The sequence below is a fragment of the Alosa alosa genome, chromosome 10 (genome assembly GCF_017589495.1).
Source record: "Alosa alosa isolate M-15738 ecotype Scorff River chromosome 10, AALO_Geno_1.1, whole genome shotgun sequence".
Taxonomy (NCBI): Eukaryota; Metazoa; Chordata; class Actinopteri; order Clupeiformes; family Clupeidae; genus Alosa; species Alosa alosa.
In genome coordinates, this window is record NC_063198.1 from 10947855 (window position 1) to 10965520 (window position 17666).

The 17666-nt window shown below is 45.0% G+C and overlaps 1 protein-coding gene across 1 annotated transcript in view; it reads left to right on the top strand.

The window, feature by feature from the left end:
- The window catches only part of suclg2 (succinate-CoA ligase GDP-forming subunit beta), an 82947-nt gene that overhangs the window by 45463 nt on the left and 19818 nt on the right, over nucleotides 1-17666 (top strand). The window contains exons 8-9 of the mRNA XM_048255104.1: nucleotides 392-553; nucleotides 1916-2058. Of these exons, the coding sequence (XP_048111061.1) occupies nucleotides 392-553; nucleotides 1916-2058 (305 nt within the window). The remainder of the gene's footprint in view (nucleotides 1-391; nucleotides 554-1915; nucleotides 2059-17666) is intronic.

Sequence of the window (17666 nt, forward strand, 5' to 3'; positions counted from 1 at the left end):
TGTGAAATGTTATTATTCATTTTTGCCTCTGGTGTTTCAAGGATGTCCTCATATAATAATAAAATGACCAGAGTATTATTGTTTGTCTTAGTACAGTAGGTGGTGCTTGTAGAAATTTAATTTGCTTTCAGTGTTGCCTATTCATAAGTGATTTAGGCAGTGAGTGTTATTCATAACGTAGCTTCCATTTAGCCATGCATAATCACCTATGCTAGTGAATTAAATATAACACACGATGAGATTAATGTTTGCATTATTCATCTGTGATTTTTTTGTGTTTTCTATTGGACTGCTCTGAATGAATCATTTTTACGTTTTATGAATAGAATATGAATCCTTTTTCCTCTTTGTTGCCGCCTTCTCTCTTTCCTGCTGTCCTCTTATTCTATAGTGGTGTGCTTTGATGCTAAAATCAACTTTGACGACAATGCCGAGTTCAGACAGAAGGCCATCTTTGCCATGGACGACATGACAGAAAGCGACCCCACTGAGACCGAGGCCGCAAAGTATGATCTCAAGTACATTGGATTAGATGGAAATATCGCTTGCTTTGGTGAGTTTTGCCAACAGCTCTTCTCCTACTCACTCTCTATTTGCTTGTCTTGTCCTCTCTCTCTCTCGCTCTCTCTCTCTCTCTCTCTCACACACACACACATATATACACACACACACACACACATACTGTACATACACATACACACACTCTGTCTCTCTCTCCCTCCCTCTTTCTCTCTCACTGTCTCACACACACACACGCGCGCACAGACAGTCTCTCCCCCTCCGTCTCTTACATTCTCACACAAACACGCATCTCTGCCTTTGAAACTTTTTCCTCCCTCCCTCTTCCACAAAGGGCGTCATGCAAATCAAGCTTAAGTGGAGACAGCTCTCAGCGGGCTCGGATCCAGTCATATTCATAACCGGCTTTTTAACAACTCCAGAATGAACCTGCCGTATCCAATGGCTTCTAATTAGCATGAACCCTCCAAAAAAAATCTTCAAGTGAACTGGATTGTTAGTGCTCTCATTAAAGTGTCCCCACACTGTAAATCAAAGAGCTTTTTTTTTGTTTTGTTTTTTTGGTTTTCCTCATACAGTGCAGTGGCGCATTAGGTGTTGCAACACGTCTCCTTCCAACACACACACACACACACACACACACACACACACAACAGACATAAAATAGCCCAGCCCAGAGGAAAGAGCACAGGTTAGCATCTCCTTTGGCTCCAGAGAATCTGTTGAAGGAGGGAAAGAAAATGAGCAAGCGAACACAGCTCAGGCCAGATGGGTTCCTTGAGAGGCTTTGTAAGCCAGCAAAGTGACAGCTTTTAAAGTGAATTTCCCTTTATCAAGACCTTCTTTCAGGGCGCTTGCCAAGATGCCCGTTCGGTTCCAATAAACCAAATGAGGTGAGACGTTTGTAGCAAGGCTTGTTGGGTTTAGCAGGAAGCGGACGAATCATTTGGCTCACGTACAACACGGCAGCCGCAAAAGTGTTTGGTAGGCAGACTAATACGGCTCTGTAAGAACTTCCTCTAAAGAGCTCTTTAAAAGCCAGATAACTTTAAAATAATAAAGTACCTCTTTTCCCCCCTTTTTTATTTACATTTTTCATCTCGTAATGCCATGTGACATTACATATTCGTTTTTGATGCCATTAAATGCTCACTCTCTCTGGAAGTAGTCTCAATTCAGTCTAGTTTTCTAGTTGAACCTCTCCTCCCTGGTTTTTTGTTTTTCTTTGTTATGTTTTTTCAAGGTTATTCTTTATCAAACATGCAGTCTACAAATATGCAGCTAATTGTTGACGAATGATGTGTATTGTTGCAACTGCCTTTTTCTTCCCTTGACCTGTTAGCTGAGGTTTGGGTCAAGCAGTCTCTCTGAGATCAATTTTGATTCTTTTCCTCAGTGAATGGTGCTGGCCTTGCCATGGCAACCTGTGACATCATTGACCTCCATGGAGGCAAGCCTGCCAACTTCCTGGATCTGGGGGGTGGCGTGAAGGAGAACCAAGTGTACCAGGCATTCAAGCTCCTCACTGCCGATCCAAAGGTATGTCCAAGCACACACCTGCACTCTCTCTCCTACTCCGAAAGCAGCAAGCTAATAGATTTTTGCACTAAAGCTGTATCTTAATTAGAGCAGCACTGTGCAACAAAGAGGCCCTCACAACTCATCCTGCTTTTTAAAGAACCGGACAGAGATTTTAAGTACATACTCACTTGAGTCGACTATTTTCTTACCAATGTTGGCACAATGCAGGATGTGATTCATTTCTGGGGAAGAGTAGTCATTAGTGACTGCAGGAGTATTAAAACCGCATGCACAGTGTGCAGTTTTTTTTTTTTTTTCCTCAAGTCATTATTTCAGCAGTACACATATCCTAGAGCTCATCTTGACATGGAAAGGCGAGGCGGTTGAAAACCAGCTCTCAGACAACAGCTGTGTTTGTTTATTTCAGTTACTTCACTGCTGTAAGACTCCATCGAATCATGTAACTCCACAGAAAAACGTTCCGATGAGTGTTGCTTTCTGATGTTGTCACCCTCCACTGCTGGTTTATGCACACCGCGCATCGTACTGAATTTTGGTCCTAAAGTCACTGTCTTGACGAGGAGAAAATCGGGACACCCTCGAGTCACTAATTATCATCTCTCCATATTTGGAAGTATTTGCTAATGTTGTTTGCCACGTCTTTGCCAGTGAATTCGCTTGTTTGTCTCTCCTGTCACCCTATTACGCCCTGCCCTCAGACAGGAGTGAGGCGCTGGTGTTGACATGAGGGTGCATTTATTTAAGGAAATTTGTGGAAATGCATTTTGTGACTAAGGCATACCTGCTACTTGCCTCCTTTACGACACCTCGGATTGACTGCATGAGCATCCATCAAGTAGCATCCTGGAGCACTCTGTTCAAGTCTCAGGAATGTGTGGTAGGAATATGCTAAAACTATGGCGATAAAAAAATCATACTTAAAAAAAGAGGAGGGCAAGTCTAACACTTAAGCGTTTGATGTATTGGACAAATATGAGTATATTTATTATTATTTTTTACCTAAGCATGGATTTATCACAGTCTCCTGAAAAACAAACAAGAGGCGTGCCTCATGCCCTGATCTGACTTCATGGACAAGCCCATTCATTACCCTGTCAAACAGGAGCTATAATGGAGACGAATGCTGCATAGGCAACAAAAAAAGCAGTCTCTAGTATAAAAAATAAAATGAATTATGTACGTCTGTGTTACTCTAGTGCTCAATGTGTTTTTCAAGCTGCTGGACTCGAGTCAGACTTCTCCAAACATATGTGTGTGCTTTTGGTGTCCTGGAAGTGTCGAGGGAAGGAGAGGCTCTCTCCGTTTGGCAGAGCCAGAGAGTGCTGACATTAAACCTGTGCGTAGCTCCATTTGAATTTCAGAGTGGGACACTGGGCCACCTCAGATCTGAGGAAAGGATGATAATTGTTCCTCTCCTGGCATGATGAAATACTCATTAGCATTTTGCTCGTGCCATAACTGAATTGTTGGTGATTATGTTTACATGTAATTTCTCTTTTTTTTCTCTCTCTCTCCCTCTCGCCCTCAGTCAGTCATCAGTTCTTCTCAAACCATACTTTGTCCATTATCAGTGGACCTAGTTGGCATAAACATTGCTGTTGTGTCCAACAAAATGGCACAACAGATGCCAAAAACTTTATTTTATGTTTTAGCATCTTGTCAATTTACTATCAAGACTATCTAATTAGCATTTTCATAATGTTTTAATTTGTTCCATGATAAAGATGTTAACATCAGAAGTAAGCAGGTACAGTATGTATAGGGTGCCAATAGTTCAAAATCAAGTTAATAAATCAAGGCTACTAGAGATCATAGGCACTAGACATAGAGTTTTCGGTCTTTTATGCGGCCAGCTGTAGCTTTTAACAAACATTCAGTTCATAATAGCGCCTTAATCTCGACTAAGGCTATCAGGGCTTTGATAACTCTCGACAGAATGACTATAAATGATGGGAAGTGACTATAAATGATGGGAAGTGACTATCACAGTAAAGTAATAGGAGTTGAAAAATCTCCAGCTCCGGAAGCAGTGGTGCGTAACATGAAGAAACGCATGAGCAGCTAATGAGGACATTCCGGAGTGGTGTGAAAAATGCTCTATGAGCATGCCAGCTAATTCCAGCTAACGTTTTCCAGGCAAACAGGACTGACTAGAGAAGATGTATAGGGTTCTCCTCTTAGAGAAGATATATAGGGTACTAAGTAATGTAAACCAACCACTTTGTACCCTAGCATATTTTTTCAAACTACTTTCAGGTGATCTGATCAGAGCGATCACTGGCGAACTGCCAAATTTTTGGCACATCTTGATTGAATTGTTTTGCCTCAGTCTCTCTCCAGAGAGTGGCTGGTAACAGTTTCATACAGGGTGGCATTTTGGGTAGGCATAGGGACTGTACCTGTCCGTGGCCACAGCTGACGTACCTTACAGAAACTCAACTGTATGGTAGTTTAGATACACACCACTAGCATTGTCAGAAGTTGTTTTTTCGTGTAGAGGCAAAATTGAGATGATGTCAGAAGCTGATACCTGAAGGTAAGATATTCACAGTTTGCCTCGGAAAACAGGTTTTCCTCTTTTTGAATTATTTTGACCGGGGCACTCAACAGTAGAAAAAAAAAAGGGGGGGGGGGGGTCACTACATGCCACACACAAATGTTCAGCCACCACCTCTGCCTGTCAATGGCTGAGGTATGTGTGAAATGAATGCCTTTGCTCATGGCCATTTTGTACTGTATTTTATTATTTTTTGTGTGTGTGTGGAAAGTGAGGAAGGACCACACTGCGGAGGCATTTTTCTGTGCCAGGCATATGATGAAGGCGTGTGTGTAGGCAATTGTCCCCTGTGAGTATTTTGACCAGTCAGGCTAGGAAGGGCTCGTCAGCGATGTGCTGTTTAAGGCTAACAAGGAACAATGTGCAAATGAAACAGAGTGAAGGCCTCGCTCACCTCAGCAGCAAGGTTGAACAGATCGGAATAGTAAGAGGAAATGAATACGTTGTGCAAACCAACACATTAGCATCAGAGTGTTGGGTTGACCTCCACCTGAAGTGTGTGTGTGTGTCTGTGTGTGCGTGTTGGGTGGGGGGGGGCATGCGTGCAAGAGTGTGAGAAACAAAGCTGCACGTGTGTTTTATTCACACATGGCTGACCGTAGGGATGAAGGTATGCACTTTTCACTTTTCTCTTTTTATGCCTCCCCAGGGATAGGGAGGATGGGGGCGATGGTGATGTGTTTAATCGACTCTATACTCTTCCCTGAGAGGGGGGATTGAAGTGAGGGGGTGTGGGTTGAGCCCGGTCACGTTTTCACTCCCTGTATACATTCAAAGAGCCCTTTTCACTGTGTGCAGAGCCCACTGCTGCACAGGAGCCGTGGTGAGTGATTGCCCCACGCCTTTGATCTGGAAATCCTGTTGGACCACCCCCCCCCGTGCCTCGCTGCTCTTAATCCATCCCAGGAGGCCAGCGGCACAGCATCAGACTCGAGGCCTGGCCAATGATGGAGGCTCGGGCCGGCCATGCTGGGCTCAACTGAACTGAACATGGGCTGGGCTGGGCTGAGTTGAGTTCTACTCAGGATTACGGACACACACACCACACACACACACACACACACACACACACACACACACACACACACTCACACACACACACACAGAGGGAGAGAGAGAGACGCGTTGGGACAAGTGTCTGGGACAGGCGCTCTATTTTTCAAACATCACACTGCAGTTCTGCAGCTTTCACATTAATCCCATCCACTTTTCGAGAGGAGCTACTTTCACCCCCATGCTTCTGAGTGCTCGTCTTTTACACTTTTACACTCCTCCAGCATGACACACAACAGCCGCCTCCACCCACCACCCTACCGACTCGTACCCACTGTTAAAAGAGTGTGGGGCATGATAGATTGAATTCTCATTCTCACCTCAACTAACAAACTTGAACAACTCCATAACGCTTCCATCAGCCCCCCTTACCTGTGTCCTGGGGGCAAAGCAGGGCAGGCAGTTGTGTGCCATGCTTGGCGGGGGGGGGAGGGGGATAGTTAAGAGTAGGTGGATGTGGCAGTAAATGAAGGAAGAGATGATGTGGAGGGGGGCACCAAAGACTAATGACTGATCTAGGTGGGTCCTGCAGAGAGAGCAAGGCTTTCCACTTCTTTCATCTGGGCAGATATTCATTTCCAGCATCATTTACCCTGTGTGTGTGTCTGTGTGTGTCTGTGTGTGTGTGTATGTGTGTGTCTGTGTGTCTGTCTGTGTGTGTCTATGTGTGTGTGAGGGGGGGTTGTGTTCATCTACAGTATGTCCCTTTTCTCTAATCGTTTAATGAGCAGTTTGCGTACAGAATCAAGGTGGATGTGATTGGAATTGAACAGGGCTGTGAAAAGAAACCCTTTCGCTCTGTGTGGTTTGGTATCATTAAGAGGAGCTGGTTCCAGCAATGGTCGTAGATCAGGAGTGCTGAATGAAGCATGAATGCTTTGATGTGTCAAGGTTGCTTTATTACAGTATGTAAAGCCTGAAAGATGAATTGCAATTTAGAGTCAGACCAATAGAAGCGTTGTGGTTGCTAGATGGGCAGTATGGTGGGGTTAGTTTGTGTGTGCGTGTCCATATGGACAGGAAAGTACAGGAGGTTAACGTGAAAGGAAAGAGCAGTGTGACCTTCTGGTCAGTGCTGCCAGACTTTTAGAGTTTTGCAGAGGGTGGAGCAGTGTCTGCTGTTTTGATCATCAATGCCAGCAGCAGCAGCAGTTGGTGGGTGTGTGTGTGTGTGTGTGTGTGTGTTTTGCTTGCTTGCTTGCTTGCTTGCTTGCTTTCGTGTTTGTGGTGTTGTTTGTGTGTTTGTGTGTGTGTGTGTGTGTGTGTGTGCGCACGCTCTGGTTGCTTGTCTGTATGTGTGTGTTTTTGTTTGCTTGCCTGTGTGTGTGTGTCAGTTTACAATAGTGCTATTTAAACTCTCCCTTTTTAAATAAAACACAGACAGGTGCACTCTCATGTGGAAGCGCTGCTCGAACAAACGTGTCACACAGTTCAGAGCTGCAGTACATACTGAGGAGTGGGCACTCAGCCCCAAACAGTCCCACAGTCTGTGTCTGGCTTTCTCAAAAGCCTTTTTTCCATTTGTTCAAGGTTGGTAAGTTACTTAAGAGTTGCCTTGGCATACAGGTATGACCATAATGAGAGTGTTGAGATATTGAGGTCTATTTATCTATACTTAAAAGTCTAGAGGCAACCTTATTCATATCAGGAAATTTAAATAACTTGTGTTGGATTTGGAAAGTAGTTTGAGGTTTGATCAACAAATGTTGTGCCAAATGAAATAACGAATTAAAAAAATAATAATAAACATAATTTATGTGGCAGATTGAAAAGGTTTAACGAATTCACTAACTGTGCTGGCAGTTCACGTCTGGGCAATACCCCCTCCTACTCACCTTTTGATTTGGGGTTAATATTCACACATATTTGCATACCTCATTATTATTCTTATATAATAATACATTATATATATCATCATATATATATACCGTCATCTACTTCCTGAATTTTTGGTCAACGATACCCGGGACACCGAACCACCGGGGCACATGAAATTTGAAATTTTATGGGTATGTAGCCCCACTAGACTTTTACGGAAAAATGTTGTTTGGTCCCTGGGGGCCACTACATCTCCATTTAAACCAAATGTTTTAGAGCGCACGTTGAGAGATGTATCCAGGGCAGGGCTGTACCTACACATATTTGTTGCACGTGCTACAAAAATCATTCTTTGCGATAGATGATTTAGTAGCCTACCAACGTTACACCGGTCCAATATAGTTTTGCCTATGGTTATACTGTGAGACTGAGACGTTTTTTGTTTGTTCGAAGTAGGGTGTGAGAGGGGAGTCGATGTGCTTTGATTCCAGCTTGGTAGTAGTAGTCTATACGATTAAAAAACATGTGTGTGTGAAGTATCCAAACAATGATAACGCTTTCATTATGGCTGCTTTAGCCACAGACCTTGAGCTACTGTACAGTGGGTTGGGTTCCATTTAGAAGTGTCGCTTTCCGTGATTCACACAGCTGCGTGAAATGTATTACTACTGATATGCAAAACTATTAACTTTTCGCCAAGAGGTGGCAGCTTGATACTGTAAGCCATTGGTTCCCAAAGGAGATTTTATTTGAGTCGCCAGCATATCCTAGTGACAATTTATGTTGTGTAATAGGCCTAGCATAGGGCCTACCTAATATAACTTATAGTTTGTTGACAGTCACGGTTTTGTCATAACTCCCTCTATGCGTTTTTGCATTTAGAATAGCTCTAAAATCAGGGGCGAACACGTCGCAGGGGGGGCGCCAGTGCGTGGATATCTCAATCGCAAAATTAAATAATATATTTCTAATATTTCTATCGGGCGCCTACTGTACCATGGACTAGGCTGGGTGAACTCAACCTGATCTGCCGGCGATTACTTTTCGATTTCTTAAAAGATTGAGCTTGGTCTGGCGAAAGCCAGACTAACCATGGACCTCATAGTTGCAAAATGCAAGGGAGCATGAATCAGCATATTATTTGCACAAACAATAACGGACAGTAGCTCTTCAACTTGGCCCGTTAAAATGTGTATGAACAGTCTAGCAACGCATTTCATGAAGGCCCTTTTGGACATGTCAGTTATTTGCACCACTGGGTAAAACGACATTTTGTTTTAGACTACTGGTATTTAATTTGTGCATTGACAATAAAGCTGAATATCATATGAACTAGATGACTAAACTTATGCATATGTAGAAGAAGAAACATTCACAAAAATCCATGACATGACCTCTCTTCTTGATAGCTGTTGAAAACTGCATGGAACTGACAGGGATTGTTTTGTTTAATAATAAATAAATAAATACATTATGCTGCTACCTTCTGGTTTTCCCAAATACAATGTAGCCTACAGGTGTACCTTTTATCAGTCCAGTTGCAATGGATGGACTGTAATGAACTGCCCTACTTGTGATTGTTTTTATAACAATGCTACAAACTTTTTGGCAAGTGCTACAAATCTATTCACCTTTGCAGCGCCAGTAGGCTGCTTTGTGTGCGGCCCGCAAACACACATTCCAAACAAGCATACACAAAAGTTTCAAGAGTGGGGGATGGAGTAGAAGATGGAGACAAATTCATTAATATGATTTATTTTCGCGGAATGGATGTACAGGACTGAGCGGCGGTCATATTTTGTACCGCTATGCGGTACATCTAGTTCATCTGTGATGTATCATTTATTGTAAGCTTATTTAAACAGAATAATGGGGGCATTTTTAAGACATCTATCTTGGTTTACTGCTGAGGCACAGTCAGGGATGTGTGGTGGGGTGCACAGGCTCATGTCTGTCTACACTCTCTACCAATGTAAATAAATATGTTTTATGTAGAGACAAGTGACATTTAAAAATGCCATTTGGCTCGCTTGGTGGTGAGTTCACGCTGGCAAAAAAAAACAGGTTGTTGTTAATATTCGTGCAACACTTCTCCTTTTCAGCATCTGCATGGCTTTGTTCTTGAAAATCTACCCGAGGTGTGATTCTCCTACGAATCAATATTTCGCTGTCGCAGTGTGTATCTCACTCTCACCTCTGCAGGCCTTCAATCATTCACTCACAATTTCCACAAAAGGTGTTCCTTAACTGACACATACAATGCCGAGAAGCTCCCAACAGACTCTGAGGGGAGAAGAATTAATGCAAAAGGAATATGCAGGAATGCAGAAAGAAATAAACACAGGTGATGTGTAAATAAGTAAACGATAACAGTTTAGAGATATTTTTGTACTGCAGGCAAGAAGAGTTGTTAAAGATGAGCAGCACCTTGTTTTTATAAAACAACAAAAAAAGGTGGAATGCTGGAATTTTAATAACTTTTAGGCTCTGTTTCAAATGCGGCACGCCATTAGTCTTTGGTGTCACTTTCTGAATCGCCTCAGCCAGCACACCTCCAGGAGGACAGGCGGTGTTAGGAGGTTTTTTTGTTCTCTCTTCCTGCAGCCCCCTCTGCACAGGGAGGCGCCAGCTCATCTATTTGACTGATTGAAAGGACTCCATCAACAAGCGACGGAGAGAGCTGCGCCTTTCATTAATTAGCTTTGTCTCTCCTCGCCCCCTTTACTTTTTTTTCTCTCCTCCTTCTCTTCTTTTTATTCAGTTCTGCTTTTCAGCGGCGGCGGCAGTGATAGCTCTCTACAACTACAGGTCCTTCTAATCAAGCCAGGATGCCTAGTGGAGAGCAGTGTGTTTGTGTGTGTTGTGTGTGTGTGTGTGAGAGAGAGAGAGAGAATGAGTGGATGGTTGTGTGCGTATGTGTGTGGGCGGGTGGTACTGAAGCTGCGGGAGCCAGCCTAGGTTTGTTGTCTCTGCTGGAGACGGCCACTCGGTGAGTTGATGAAGCGCCCTGTGTGCGTGCGCCAGCCTCCTCTCCGTCAGCCTGGGCACCTGTCGTCTCGTTGGGCATTATGGGCACGCAGATCTGACACACGTCAGACTCGGCACCATGATCCTCAGCTCTGCTCAGCTGGGGCGCAGCTCCTGCTCCCCCCCCCCCCCCACCCACACCCCTACCCCCTCTGCTGTGTCATCACCACCACATTGCCTTGGACTCTTTTTTTGTGTCTCTGATGTCTGTTGGTTTTCGTTTTGGCACAATGTCTGGGCCCCCTGTCCACAACCACTTAATGATATTTTAAGGCAGTGTAGCGGGGTGATCCACACTGCATTTTATTTGCTTGTTAACTCAGCGTGTTGATGACAAACAGTGTTGGGTGTATTAGCTTTAACTCTAAATTGTGATTGAGTGGATGTTTTGTAGTAGCACACTGGGACCACACTGTTAGCTTTGTGTATCCAGTCTTTTTATAGTCTTTTTACAACATTTGTTTCATTCTTCAATCTTGGACTGAAACTCACAGTATATGAAAATGAGTTGGTAAATATTGGGTGTTCTCAAATTCAATTAAATTGTATAACTAAGACTAGTTTTTTTTAGCTTTCTTTCCCCCACCGCTACCAAAACATCAGGACTAGCTGCTGCTCATTCACTCCCTGTGTGGATGTTAAGAGGTGGAGGCTTCCAGGTGGAAGTGTGTGTGTGTGTGTGTGTGTGTGTGTGTGTGTGTGTGTGTGTGTGTGTGTGTGTGTTTGATTGCGTGTGTGTCTGTGTGTGATTGTGTGGGTGTGGGTGATTCTGTGCTGGGCTTGCTGGTCCCCCACTGTTGGCTGGAGCCCTGGGATGTTGTTGTTGTTTGGACTGCTGCATGTCTGTCCTGCTGCCAAGAGCAGTGATGTGGCACTGATGGGGCAGATGAGACCCTGGCCTGGAATGCGTCCAGCGCACAGAGCTACTCACTCTCTCTCTTTCTTTCTCTCTCTCTCACACACACACACACACACAGCTGTGAGAGACACCCACATACACACCCATGGCTTTGATTCCTGCATGCACACTTGAAGACACACAGTAGGCTACGCTCTTTAGAACCAATAAAGAGCAGCCATGGTTTGTTTTGACCACAGAGCACTAGGGCTCATGTACACAGCATCTAGCCCCTCTGGGCCCTGGCTACATTGTTGCAATGTTCAGGAAAGAGGATTGCATTAATAAGTGTACTGCTGTGCAAATGAACATTTAATCCTGTTTCAAAGGACTGATGTCCTTTGCATGTTTACAGTCTTTGGGAACACCATCCTTAATTAGCATGACCACACATGAAATATTTGCATTGCACCATTTGTGTTTGTGCATGCAGTGATCAATGAATGCCATTCCCGAAGAAACTGCCTGAAGACTCTGAGCAAATAAAATGTGCCATGTTTGAGGTCTAAAACATGTGAATGTGAGTTGGTCTTTAGGACAATTACATATTCACTTTTTTTTTTCCACTTTTGTCTGCTGAAGATTCCTAGTGGTGGTGTAAAATAGCGCTGTGGGTATTTTCATTTTTCACTGAAGGTTAATTTTTCGGTAAGGACTGTGTTGGTCTGATCAATAGGTCCACAAGCCAAAGTTGATAGAACCACAAGCTGATTAGAACCACTCAATGATGTTGGACGCATAAATACGACTAAAAGAAGCGGCATTGCAGGGGAGGTTGACTGGCGTGCGAGAAACAAAATACTCCCCATGATCAGCATTGAATTCACATTTCGTGACATTCTTTTTATAATCGATAGAATTTCCCTCCATTTTGTTGCACTCCCACCAGAGCTCCTTGGAAGTAAACATTTGATTGAAAAGTCTCTCGCCTGCCATCCCTCATCTGAGGCCCAAAATCAATAGCGGACCCCGAGATTGCGTCTGGACTAATTGAGCCATTCTCTTACAGTTATTGTGCCGCGGAGCCCTCCGTCATGTCAATGGCCGTCCCTGATAGAGCACTGTGGGGTAGCCACAGACTCCCTGGGATCATCAAAAGGGGAGTGCAATCCATCAGTAAGCGAACGTGACCCGTGGTGCGCCAAAAGCTCCGGTCGGGAGTTGGGCCGCTCTCTCTCTCTCACTCACTCAGTCTCTCTCCTTTTCTCGCTTTGTTTGCTCCCCCTCCCTCCTGCACCTCGGGCACCTCCTGCCCACTCACCACCAAGGCCAGAGAGAAATAAAAAATGTAATTGCGAGGAGGTGAAGGTGAGCTAAAAGTTTGACTTGCTCCAGGAAGTTCTGATATCGGGGGTCAAGAAAAGAAGCTAGCCGATGAGCTCTCATACCTTAGGCCGCTTCTGGACGCCAAATAACCTCCCACTACCACCACCACCCCCACTACAACTACCACAATGGTGTAAACCACAGAGTATACCACAGGGTGTTTCAGTTTCACTGGTCTCGTCACATCCAAATAGTGAAGTGACGAAGCTTTCAGACATCACGCCCAATCACCTCTGGACTGATCTTGTAACTGTGATGTTGCTGAGGTAGATGTTATCAATGATTTATGTCCATCTGAATCTTGATTTTTATTTTATTATCAAAGATCCATGTCATGATGCCCTTTTTAAAGCTTTGAAGTGTGAAAGGGAATGCCTGGTTGACATTTAAAGGTTTGGGGGAAGGATTGTATTTTGATATGTGCCATTAAATCTCCCTGGAGGATTTATCATATTGCGATATGTCACATCGAGAACAAAGAATATCTATCACAAATCCTGGTTTGGTCAAGTCACTCACTGACTCATTTGTTTCATCTCTAATTCCAAAGGGTGTTCATTGAATCACTTTGTATGATTGAATCATTTTGCAATTGATAGGAATGGTCATGTTAGCAATTATTCCACTGCATAACATCCATAGACCTTTCAGATAACTGTTAGAGGTGAGGGAGCCGTTCAGTCTTGTTTCACAGTTAATAAAGTATTAATGCTTATAGTACATTTCCTTGACAGCCATACTTGTATGCCAGCATGCATAGAAAAGGTTTATGGGTTGGTCTGTTCATCTCAATCTGCCATCATTTCACTGGATCTTAACCCAGCTCCATTAAAAGAAAATATATGATGACATTCATATGGATTCCTATCCCCAGTTATTGACAGTTTAAAATGATGCTCTTGTTATGCATAATCTTGTCTTTGTGGGTTTGCGTCGTTCCGTGTCCAACCACTGAACCCTATTCCCCTCAGGATGCCCTCCCCCCACACCCACTGAAGCTTGTAAATGTAAAGGGAAATGTTCCAGAGACGTGTCAGTAGTTTGTGAGCTCATTAAAATCCATACTGTGCGTTGCCACTGTCTCTGTGGCCCTGCTTCATCCATGTGCATTTCCAGTCCTGTTCACTTCCGGGAAAGCTCGGCCACTGACATTAATACCAAGTCAGTGGCCCACCCTTCTCGTTCAGTCACGGACACATCAGGGCATGCCCCAGATGCAGTCTCAGCATTTAATTGCAACCCTCCATCCGTCTGACTGCCACCCATTTCATGTCATCTGGACCACAAACACCAAGAAGCAGCTTGTACTCCCTGTCCTCTGTCCCCTACTGCATACTACTAGTTTGATCATCGCTTCACTGGTAACCCATGGGCCTACCATGGTATATGGCCCGTATTCACAATGGCCTTCATTTCGCCTTGCCATTTATGTGTGTCTGTCTGTCTGAACTGTAGATGTAAAGGCCTTTTGTGTTTAATGGCTCGCCGAAGAAGTCTTTGATGACAACCAGTGACTTAAGTGCCTTGGAGCATGCTATTTTACTGAGCCAACTGAGGAAACTCTCAGCAAGACTGCTAATCATAACTGACAGTTATCAGCATTGTATTTTATCTCGATAAAAAAGCCATCTTTAATGGTGAAACTGTCTCACAACCCTGTGTACCCTTACCATTGAGGAAAACTATGCAAGCGTTGCTTTTTACAAACCAAGTGCTCGTATAAAGCAGATGCCAATACACTGGACTGAGAGAACAAGCCTACTCTTCCGATCTCGACAAATCCTTGGCACTGGACGTTGGAGCTGTTTGCAGGAGATGTCAGAGTAACACACAGTCACACAGTAAAGAGGCCGGTGGTCCCCTTAGCTGTCATAATGCAAGATCAGAACCAGGCTTGGGCTGCAGCACCCCCACCCCACCCCTCCTGCTGTGTGGATATGAAAAAAGCGCTCGTAAAAGAGGGGCCGGTCTCCCCTGATGCTCCTCTTATACCCTGGGTCCAGGCCATAATTAATCTGATGACTTACAGCATGTTTGATGAGACCAGACAGGTCCACGACTGTTTTCCCAAAGGCTTCACCAGTGTCATATTGGCCTCTGTCCCTTGCTGAAGTGTCCCTTGCTGTAATACAAGGGATACAAACAAAAATGCATGGCTTTGAAAACTCTCCTCAGAAAAGAAGAAACCTTTCAAGAAATATAAATGTCTGTCCATTTGATCGTTGTGTTAAAAAATAGAATTACCATTGTCCCAAAATAAGCACGATCAATGAGAAGTGGCAACAGTCGTTTAGTGGACGAAATGGATCTGACACACGATCCAGCTCTGTGTATTACATCGGGGGTTTCAGACCCACTGTTTGCTCTTCCTCTTCTGCTGTTTGCTGTGTATGCGGAGCCGCACTGACTGCAGTTCAGAGAGATTATTGTCACTGTAATTGGCTTTTGCCTGCCCGATTTGATATGAGGCACTTGTCTGATCTGTACACCTCCTTGCCTGGGTAATGGGAAGGCGATGAGCCTCACCAGAAATGTTTCTTTCATTAGATGCTAGTGGAGTTGTTTGAGTCTCCGGCCTCACTTTCGGTACTTATCCGTCTGAAGGGTGTAGCACTCCACGGAGACGACAGGCAAGCTGGGAGACATTTTAAGTAAATAAGCAGAACAACGAAATGGCCGTACAAGTACCCATGACCCCTATATGTGACACTACTAGGTTCATTGTCCCACTACCTGCCAGCCATTTGGTGTTTGATACATCTCCAAAATCATAGCTATCTCTTTCTCTGCCGCCCTGGCTCTCAGACAGCTGTTTGTTCCGGGTGTTCATCCTTTTTGGCTTCGCTATCAGCCATCGTAAGGAGGAAATGCTCGACATGCCCTCATGTCCCCCCGTATCTGAAGGAGCATCTGCTGCTGTCAGACGGCAGCTGAGATGGACAGGAGATGGCTGCATTCTCTCTCCTCATTACTCACCCCTGCAAGAACATCACGCAACTCTGAGCAAGCTGTTACACCCCAGAGAACTCGGCTTGGATCATAGGAGTGCTGTTTAATAAAAAAAACAACAACTGCAAGCCCATGTGTGCTGTCAGTGATGCATGTTTGGGGTGAGTGGGCGGCTTCTCATATTGTTATTTGGTCAACCAATGGACATCCATGCATGTTGGCGGATTACCTGATGTCAGGAGGGACTTTTTCGAATGTAATCCTAGATTTCTTCTCGAAAAGCCCTACTCTTTACATACCCTCCATCTCCTCCCTCCCCTCCCCTCGGGCTGTTGTGGGGACTGTATTTTAAGGGATTTTGGTTTTTCGGCAGGTCAGGGCTGTGGCGGCAGTTGATAGAGCCTTTCACATTTCCCATTTTTCAGCCTCTCCTGTCAGGGGGTTGTCTGGCAGCGCGCGTCAGCTCCTCCATTTTAAACCGCTGCGGTGATTACACTGTCCATCAGCAGCCACTAGGACCCCGCATCAGCCGCCAGATTGATGTTTGACAGAATAATTAGAAAACTGTCTCTCTCCGTAATCGCTGGAGCTCATCTTTTCAGGGGGCCCCACAAGGGCTCCCAGCACTGCCTCTTCCTCCTCCTCTTCCTCCTCAGCTGCCCTGCACAGCAAGGGAAGGCTCCGGGGTGCGAGGTGCCTTCAGGTGGTGGGTTTAAGGTGGGTCGGTCTGTGTTTACTCGGCGAACTCGGCCTTGGGCTGGCTAGTTGGGAGGGTTGGTGGGAGTGAATGTCCTGTAGCTGCAGCCAGAGGCCGTGGCTCCACCTTCTCCTGTGGGAAGCGGGGGTTCATTAGTCCAACCATTAGCCCGTTGAGCGAGCAGGCGGCATCTTCGCCTGTGATGAGACACAGCGTTGCCATGTGGTGTTTGGGCGGGACTGGGGCTCGGGTTCAGGAGAGGGTAGGAGCGGGTCGGACGAGGGAGCGTACTCGGCTTGAGGCCTTTCATCGACTTTCTCGGGCTCTGAAGCGGCGCGTCTCCCCGGCTCCCCTGCTTTGCCTTGATCCCTCTAATTCCCAAGCAAACCTTTAATGGCTAATTGATATGCCTTCGAGTTATGCAGATTAGTGCCGCAGCCGCCTTGCAAGGTTCTGAGGCACGCGTTCAGGCGTCCCGAAGACAAGCCGCGTCTGCCACCGTCTCTCGTCTCTGCCAGAGGCCGACTCTATCACTCGGCTCGGCTGATGATCTCTGCCTCCGAACACACCACACGGGGGCTCCCCGCTCAGACGAGGAAAAAAGCTCCCCAACACATCCAATCAGTGTATGTATCCATGTCGAGCTCTTTGGAAATTAAATCTTGATTGCATCCATCTGTTTGCCCTGATTTGCGGTATTCTGGCAGTGGCTGCCGAGCCTCCCCAGGCCCCGTGCAGCCGCGGCAAAGGGGAGGGTGGCGAGTGTCTGCAATATGTGTATTCTATCAATTTTTAAATTACTCATTTGGTTCAAACCGCGTCACGCCAGACCCCAGTCATAGCATTTCAATAAGTGCTGTGATTCACTGATTCGCACAGATGAATAACAAATTAGCGGTCTTAAAAGGAACTATTTTTAGAGGGGGGTCCGGAGAGGAGGAAAATGCAATATCAAAATAGTGTTCCATCCATCAGGATTAAAGCTTTCAGGGGTTATTTCATCCCGGCTAAATTGCCTCTCTAGCTAAACAGTACCAGAAAAGTGAATTATTGGGTTCCTCTCGACGGTTTTGCCTCAGCCTTTCCTGGCTGCCTTTAAATATAGAGCACAAATATGTTTCCCTCTCGGCTTTTATGGGATCTTTTCTGAGGCTGCCGAGGTCATTAATAACAAACTGTGTGAATTTATATGATATAGCGGCCCTCTCTGACGAATGGTTGGGTAAAATTGGCAACTTTGGGACATGGTGAAGATGCATTGTGCTTACATAAAATAGTAT